Here is a 9,369-nt window from a genome sequence, read left to right on the forward strand (position 1 = left end):
GTAAAACAATTGATGTCCTATGGCTTGCCAAAACGTGTACGTGTCATGTTCGCCAAGAGCCACAAAAGACGGGATTTGATAGTGGTTTGCAACACATTTAAATTAATGCTGCAACCAACAGCCTTCATATTTCTTAAGGGCGTTGTGCTGACATATTTAACACAGCATATTAAACAAAGAGAGCTTACACATATGCCATTAAAACAATTAAAGGGACATTTGCTGTACTGTGATTTAGAAATACCTGCAATGATTTGCTCAAAACTGCTCCGAAACTATGGCAAATAATTAGATGAATTTTAATCAGCGAGCGGTTTGCGGCGCCAAGCTCTCCTGTGTCAGGAGCCGGATTCCGTTCATCATATTTTATATTGTCCTCATAAATAACCATTCGTCAAAGCAGATTAAGACCGTTGGATTGAGTAAGTCAGTCAAACCTACAGTCTAGCAAACGCATGCATAGTCCGTGCCAGGCAGGGCTAAAACGCTTCTCATAATGTAAACAAACACACCGTCCGTTGGAGAATATTACGGTCTGGACTACCAAACACAGCATTCAGATTTGACAAATGAAACACTCAACATGTGTTGTCATCTATTCAACACCCAAAACAAACCTTGTAGCTCAGTCTCGGCTCAATTTCAAATAGGTAGGCCTAATCTTGAACTTTAGCGTGTTAAATTCATAGCTCAGAATCCAGTGACATGTCATCTTCCAGGGAATGCGGTGGATGTAGATGGAGGTTGAGAGTAATTTGCTCGCAAGCTTAATCATACTTAAACAAGTTCTTATGGGTAGATAAACCAACCCTTAAGATATATATATCCAAAATGTGCTTAATCATGTACAGTGTCTGTGTGTGTTTAATTATGTACTGTGTGTATGTGTGCGTGCGGGTGTGTGTGTGTGTGCCAGTGTGTGTACGTGTGTGCGTACCTGTGTGCGTATCTGTGTGTGTGTGTGTGTGTGTGTGTGTTACATATATTATGCGTTACAAACATTTCCACACATTTTTTTGCTGACGCGTTCTTCTCTCTGATTCGTTCTCTGACGGAAGGTGTAACGAATAGAATACTGACACCTCCGAGATTGGATTAATTTGTACACGTGTCATTAAGCAAATTCGAATAGTAGGCTACAGCTTACTATGTCGGTCCGTGCTGTGTAGCTTTCAGGGTTCACAGTTAACTTTAGTAGTTGGATTCAAACTTGAAGAGGAATATTACACTAGTTTGCTGCGTGCTACCGGGCATCACTGAGTCGTTGCAGCATAGGATAGTTAGAAGCATCTGTGACATTTGCCGAGACAAAAATCCTTAAGTTTTACTATTCATCACCTGAGATAACCTGCATTAATAGCTTTAAGACATCTTTCTTTCTTTCTTTATTTGGTGTTTAACGTCGTTTTCAACCACGAAGGTTATATCGCGACGAAGCTTTAAGACAATTGTCATTGGAAAAATATCTTGATTCAGAAAAAACTGTTATTTTTTTCTGCGCAAACAATCACTGTTAATAACAGTGTTATCGAGTTTATTCATTTCGATGATCAGGATATTATTAAGAATTATTATCTATATTCACTCTTTTGATTGTAAACCTGTCTCCCAAAAGGGACACCACTGGGTATAATGGCTGAAGGGAAAAGCAAACTTTCGTGTTTTCTAAGACTTCGAGGGCAGGCATTCCTTGTCACGATTTTCTTGAAGGCGATTGCGACAGGCATGTTCGTTGCTCAGAGTCAATACCTATACCGCCGTGTGGCGTCGACGTACACTGATGATCTGACGTCATTGGAAAACATCACCTCTGACGACACGTGTGGTGCCGCTCACGTGAACACGTCATCAGAGGAGTACAAGGTCAGTGATGAATAAAACACATATTTGTTTATTTAAAAAGGTAAAAATTCAATAAAAAATAAATACAAGGATTTGCTCAAATATTTCAAGAAACGTGTAAACTGTTGTCGTTCTGTTGTCGTTCGCTCTCTGTCGCTGTTTGTCTGTCTCTCTCTGTATATCTGTCTCTGCCCCCCCCTCTCTCTCGCTCTCTCTCTCTCTCTCTCTCTCTCTCTCTCTCTCTCTCTCTCTCTCTCTCTGTGTCTCTCCCGGCTCTCTCTCTCTCTCGCTCTCTGTCTCTCTCTCGCTCTCTCTCTCTCCCCCTCTCTCTCTCTCTCTCTCTCTGTGTCTCTCCCGGCTCTCTCTCTCTCTCTCTCTCTCTCTCTCTCTCTCTCTCTCTCTCTCTCTCTCTCTCTCTCTCTCTCTCTCTCTCTCTCTCTCTCTCTCTCTCTCTCTCTTAAATGTATATGCTGTTTCTCTTGGAAACAAGTAAATAATTATGTGATAATAATACATCATTGCTTGATATTCATAATGCATTTTGAATGTCTTTTTAACTGTTTGACATGTTAATTATATACATTGCATTGTAATTAACTTAACTTCTATTTCTTGTTATTAATCGAGTTACCCTCAATGGGCGAGGGCCGGACGAAAAAAAGCATGTATATTTTGCTTATTCTGTTACCCTCGATAAATAAATAAAGTTCAAAGTTCTCTCTCTCTCTCTAATGGCAAAGAAGCGACTCTTTTACGGCATAACAAAAACGGTATTACTAGCTACATGCACTATGCTTCCTTTTGTGATAGCGGGTGGAGTGGAAGGGGGGAAATAGGCCAGGAAGCATAAATGAGACGCCAAGACAACGTGACTTTTATTTATTGTACACCAGAAAGCAGACACCAGAAAGCTGTGTAGTTCCTTCCTCAATATACAGCCGCACACAACTCGTCGGAACTTGAATTACGATTCCGGTCGAAAGTCACTTCGCTGATTTAAACCCAGCTCTAAAACGTTTGTTCAGCTGAACACACACACAGAGTCTCTCTAAACAATCCTCGAATCACTCCTTCGCCAAAATACCGTTATAATGGCCCAAACTACACTACTTGCATTGATTACTACAGAAACACAAACATCGTTCAACTACAACTAAACATCACAATCCAAGACACGCACACTGACACGTCTTCTCACTTCGAAATCACACCGGGTACTCTTCTAGCCCACGCTATTATTCTGACTCACGCGCGCACCCGTTCAAACAATCAACCAATAAGAAACCAGCCTCCATACACACCTACAATTAGCTACAACACACAATATTCAATAATCCTAGCAGGAGACACAACTTGGGTCTCAGGGGAAGATAATAGACAGGGAGTAAAAGAGAGGGACAACAGTATAAGAAATCGCCACATGGCTACACTTTGATGACAGATTTACGCCAAGATCAGCGAGGAGACTGCCAGCTGGACGATGTACCTGAACTTGTGTGGGGGCATCCCACCTATATTCACCATCCTTATTCTGGGGGCATATTCTGATCAGGTAATCTTATCAGTTTTGGTCTTCACTGTGTGTGTGTGTGTGTGTGTGTGTGTGTGTGTGTGTGTGTGTGTGTGTGTGTACATGTGTGTGTGTGTGTGTGTGTGTGTGTGTGTGTGTGTGTGTGTGTGTCTGAGTCTGTGTCTGTATCTGTATCTGTGTTTTAGATGTTACACTGGTTTTAACTTCTCTGTGCAGGTGGGACGTCGGTTTCTGTTTCTGGTCTCCATCTCCGGTGCTGCAGTCAAAGGTGTCTTGATGTCAGTCATCATTTTCTTCGATCTTCACGTCGTCTTTCTGCTCCTCGGAGACTTCGTGGAAGGTGTGACCGGAGGTTACGCTTCTTTGACCATTGCTTCTTTCTCCTACACGTCGGATATGCACACGCCTGAAATGGAGATGAAAGCCATGGACAGACGAACCTCACATGTCAACAAAGATGGCAGTATCCGCGGTAAATCAAAAGTGACAGGCCTGTACGACGCAAGCCAACCAACACAGAACGGCGCAGAAGACAATCCAGCCTTTGAATCTGAAATCAAGGCCCATCAGACGAACAAGAAGACCCACTCTGCGGAAGACACTGCGACTACTGCTACAGATACCCCGGCCTACGACAGTAACCGCGCCGTGAGAGTTCTGGCCATCGAGTGTTTCCACACCGCTTCAGCTGGGGTCATCCAGCTGACCAACGGCTACTTTATCGCCTACGCTGGCTTCTTCTACGTTATCCTCACCGGGACCCTCATCCTCATCATCGACCTAGTATTCACCTGGTTCGCCATCCAGAACGCCGAGTCTCAGGTTTGAAGGCTTTATTTAAAGTTTCGTTCAAGGTTTAACATTTTGATACAAGATTTGATTGAAGTTTTGATTCATGATCGTATTCTGATTGAGGCCAACTTGTCTTTGAAGCAAAATACGTGAAATAAATTCAATAAATTCTTAAACAAGGAGTCGTGTGCCTCGGCAAAACATCAATTTTGAAACGTTGCTTTTTCCAGTGTGAAAACCATTCTAAAGAATCTAAGCTTTACTTGTCTTAATCTAAAAGTTGCGTTGCACTGCAACGAATTTCAATAAGCAAAAGAAATTGCAGTTTAAGATCGTGGTTGATCCTCCGTGGACAATACTCCCCGTTAGTTTCTATTTCACAGTACTAGTGAAAAGTTTTAAGAGTATGCCGAGAACAAAACAGAGAATCAGATCGATGCTGAATCAGTCTCGCATGACCCCCTGGGTTCTCAAGACAAGAAACAACAAACCAGTGCTGTCTTCAGGTGAGGAAGAAGGGGAGCATCCTGGCTCCCTTGAAGATCGTGGTGAGAGCCATCAGACAGCCCCGCAAGCTGGTGGCCTTCATCATGTGCAACCTCGCCATCATGCTCATCGTCCTCGGCGACGGCGGACTCATCAGGACCATGCCCATCTACCAGATGAGTCCTCCCTTCTGCTGGAGCTCCGTGCAGATCGGCTGGTTCAACAGCGAGTTCTACTTTGCCACTCTTCTGGCTGTGCCGTTTCTGTTGCTTCTGAAGTGTTGGGGATTGTCGGAGCCCACCATGGCCGGGATTGGTACCACCATCAACGCCCTGGGTACGGCAATCTACGCCCTGGCTAATGTGTACTCGTGGGTGTTTTATATTGGTGAGTTCTCGCGGTCTTTACTTTTACGATCTTGCTCTGGCTATGCAGGCGTCTTAGCATGTGACTTAACGTTTGAGCATTTATGAAGCCTCATGAATTTCTGTACAAACATAGAAAAGGAAAGAAGAAGAACATCTCAATTTCAAACGTATACAACTAAACGTGAATTTGACAGGCTGCATGATGGGTTTACTGTTCCCAAGTGGCAACTGTGGTTCACAAAACATTAATATTTGTGTTCTGTATGGGAGCGAGTCTTCGGAATGTTCAGTTCCGAAAAAAATAGAATCAAAACATGCCCCGTGCTCTTCCCTTCATTTTAAGCGCAACGTTATGCAAACAACTTGAGGCCAACTCAATCTTTGCAGAAACGCAGAGATGGTAGTACACTGTAAGAGTATATAATTATAATGTTCAAACTCACTCATGGTCTCTATACTGCTTACTATGCTTTTCAGTGGCGGTGATGACAGTGCCTGGAATGCTAGCTTACGCCTTCACCAGAACCATCACCTCCCGTCTGGCAGGACCTGAAGCTGTCGGTAAATCAAATGTGACCCTCCACCACGAAATGAGTCGTATGTCACCTCACGCGGTTCTGCGCTAGGCATAATATACGTCCGGGGGGTGTCTAGTAACAGTGTGAGGGTCACCATAGTCACAGGCTTATAACTCGAAAAGTGTTCACTCTTTTCTAAAACGGTTTTCACCACTGGATAGAGAATAAAAAAACTCTTTAAGAAAATGTAATAATATGAAAATCATGAAAAGGTGACATGCGACTCATTCCGTGGTGGAGGGTCACAAATCATCTTCATTGATGACTCCAGTTGAGTGTGGTCTCTGGTTGGTTAAAGTCACCACTGTTACATTTTCACTTGTTCAGGCCATGGGTCATGAAGCCGATTCGGTCTACTTTCTGCACCGGAGTGTCTTTGCAGCACCCAGTTTTTTGCCTGAAAAGTATGATCGTTCTCTTTCCGACATTAATAACTAAATAACTCGACGCATTCGGTGAAGACTTTTTGGCAGAAGGGATATGGGATGGGGAAAGGGTTAGAGGCTATGGAGGAGGGATGGGGAGAGCGGGGGCGAGGGGGCAATGCTTGTTTTATACTTGAACTGGGCGGGGATGTAGCTCAGTCGGTATAGCGCGCTGGATTTGTATCCAGTTGGCCGCTGTCAGCGTGAGTTCGTCCCCACGTACGGCGAGAGATTTATTTCTCAGAGTCAACTTTGTGTGCAGACTCTCCTCGGTGTCCGAACACCCCCGTGTGTACACGCAAGCACAAGACCAAGTGCGCACGAAAAAGATCCTGTAATCCATGTCAGAGTTCGCTGGGTTATAGAAACACGAAAATACCCAGCATGCTTCCTCCGAACGCGGCGTATGGCTGCCTAAATGGCGGGGTAAAAACGGTCGTACACGTAAAAGCCGTGGGAGTTTCAGCCCATGAACAAACAAACATACTTGAACTAATATCCAGTCTCACACCTGCAGCATTTTGATTTATAGGTGCCATGTTCGCCTTCACGTCGCTGGTGGAACAGACGATGTGGCTGATCGGGTCAGTGACGGGCAGCGCGGTGTACCTGGACACCGTGTCCAAGCTGCACTCCGCAGTCTTCATCTACTTCGCTTCAGTCTACTTCCTCGCTGCCCTCATCTATTTGTAAGTGCACGTGCTGTCCCAGACAGACCGCCGTAATAGACGTGTTCCGGGATTAACTCTGTCAGAATTGTCAGCGGTCTGGTAGAATAAGAGCCCCTTTACCCGGCCGGACACGCTTTTCACATCATCCGGAGAATGTTACACGATTCCAAAAAAGCTTATCCGAGGTACTCTTACTCATCCAGAATCCTGACAGTTATTTTCGAAATCTGTTATTGGGGGTCTTGTGATTTGAGTGCAGACACCGTTGCCCGTGTGCGTGCTAGTGTCAAAACACGCTCACAGACGTAAAATACTTACACAGATAGGCTGGCTCACACGCGGGCGCGCATACATGCACGCACGGACACGTACACAGTCACACACACACACACGCACACACACACGCACACACACACACACACAGAGAAACACACACAGTCACACACACACACACGCACACACACACACACACACACACACATACACATAAAATGCGCGCGCACGCACACACACACACACACACACACATGCGCGCACACACACACACACACATGCGCGCGCACACACACACACACACACACACAGACACACACACACACACACACATAGACACACACACACACACACACACACACACACACACACACGCGCGCGCGTGCGCGCGCGCATTATTTTTCTCAAAAGTGTCCACAACTCCCCCTCCACCTTCCTCCAAATTATACCGTAACTGCTGGAGTCCTTTTGCGCAGAATACTGTTAAAACTGAATGTCTTCGTTGCAGTTTCGAGGGCTGTGTGGAACGTCGTCTTTCTCCGTTTTCTGAAGACCCAGAAAATATCGAAGCGGATTCAGGGGCAAATCCAGAGGCGGTGTTGGCAGAAGATGAAACAAAAGAAGTCCGACTCTAACACAAAAATTACATGATATCATATCCGGATTGCTGCACTGCTGGTTACCAATAACTTTACGTTTACTTGGAATTGAGTAATGCTGCCAGATGCTTGTTGTTCCTTCAAAGTTCTTGGTTATTGTTTATTATCTGAAATGAATATTAAGAGAGATAGGGTCTGTGTGTTTGCAAGGCTTTTTTTATGTTTATTTGTTTGCAATCTTGCTGTAAATGTGTCGGAATTTTAAATGGGCTTGATTTTCATGCAAATTTTGTCAAGGATCCTTGAGCACTGTTTCCATTTGACATGAACTGTAAATAAACTTAGGTAGGAATTACCATTCTTGTTTCGTTTAAAAAAAATTCTAAACTTAGGTAGATTGAAGCAGGTACACCCAAATGAAAAAGAAGGAGAAGACTTTTTGTAATCAGAAAGGCTAGGCCACTAGCTGTTAGACAACAACACTGATGGTGAAAACCTTGAAATTATGAGAAAAATTGCACGAACGTGTGTGACGGCGTATGCATGCTTGCGTTTGTAACGTGTGTGTGTGTGTGTGTGTGTGTGTGTGTGTGTGTGTGTGTGTGTGTGTGTGTGTGTGTGTGTGTGTGTGTGTGTGTGTGTGTTTACAGCTGGCGGAAACGAAATATGTATGACTGTCCTGACACACAAACTAAACGACACGCAATTTAAGCGTCCACTATTTGAACACAACAACAACAACCAACAACAACCAACAACCAACAACAACAACGCAAACAACAACACAAGCAACAACACAAACAACAACACAATCAACAACACAAACAACAACACAATCAACAACGCAAACAACAACACAAACAACAACACAATCAACAACACAAACAACAACACAAACAACAACGCAAACAACAACGCAAACAACAACACAAGCAACAACACAAACAACAACACAAAGAACAACACAATCAACAACACAAACAACAACACAAACAACAACACAAACAACAACACAAAGAACAACACAATCAACAACACAAACAACAACACAAACAACAACACAATCAACAACACAAACAAACAACACAAACAAACAAAACAAACAAAACAAACAACACAAACAAACAACACAAACAAACAACACAAACAACACAAACAAACAACACAAACAAACAACACAAACAAACAAACAACACAAACAAACAACACAAACAAACAACACAAACAAACAACACAAACAACACAAACAAACAACACAAACAAACAACACAAACAAACAACACAAACAAACAACACAAACAAACAACACAAACAAACAACACAAACAAACAAACAAACAACACAAACAACAACACAAAACAACACAATCAACAACACAAACAACAACACAATCAACAACACAAACAACAACACAAACAACAACACAAACAACAACACAATCAACAACACAAACAAACAACGCAAACAAACAACACAAGCAACAACACAAACAAACAACACAAATAAAATAAACAAAACAAACACAACACACACGACACACACAACAAACCAACAGATGTCATCCTTGATTCAAGCATAGATAATGATCTTCGTACAATTGTGTGTAAAGCCTTTCAATTTTATCTGTCTGCTACGGAAGGAAAAGCAAATCATCCGTAAAATGACAAACCAGTCAATTTTTGAGTGTCATTTGATTCCCACAATTTTTAATTTCTCATTTTATCCTGCACATGTGCAAATAGAATATCAGAAACCGAACACGAATCGCTGTATTTAAAAAGATGAAAGATGAAAACGAGACAAT

General features: G+C 43.1%; 1 protein-coding gene across 1 annotated transcript; it reads left to right on the top strand.

Annotated features, from left to right (window-relative positions):
- The first annotated feature begins 2,720 nt into the window (after positions 1-2,720).
- On the top strand, positions 2,721-8,087 carry LOC138955923 (proton-coupled folate transporter-like). The gene is made up of 6 exons (XM_070327425.1): positions 2,721-3,394; positions 3,590-4,195; positions 4,672-5,038; positions 5,497-5,580; positions 6,555-6,711; positions 7,475-8,087. The coding sequence occupies exons 1-6, from the start codon at positions 3,323-3,325 to the stop codon at positions 7,599-7,601; spliced, it is 1,413 nt and encodes a 470-aa protein (XP_070183526.1). The 5' UTR covers positions 2,721-3,322; the 3' UTR covers positions 7,602-8,087.
- Positions 8,088-9,369: the final 1,282 nt, after the last annotated feature.

The sequence above is a fragment of the Littorina saxatilis genome, linkage group LG2 (genome assembly GCF_037325665.1).
Source record: "Littorina saxatilis isolate snail1 linkage group LG2, US_GU_Lsax_2.0, whole genome shotgun sequence".
Lineage (NCBI taxonomy): Eukaryota > Metazoa > Mollusca > Gastropoda > Littorinimorpha > Littorinidae > Littorina > Littorina saxatilis.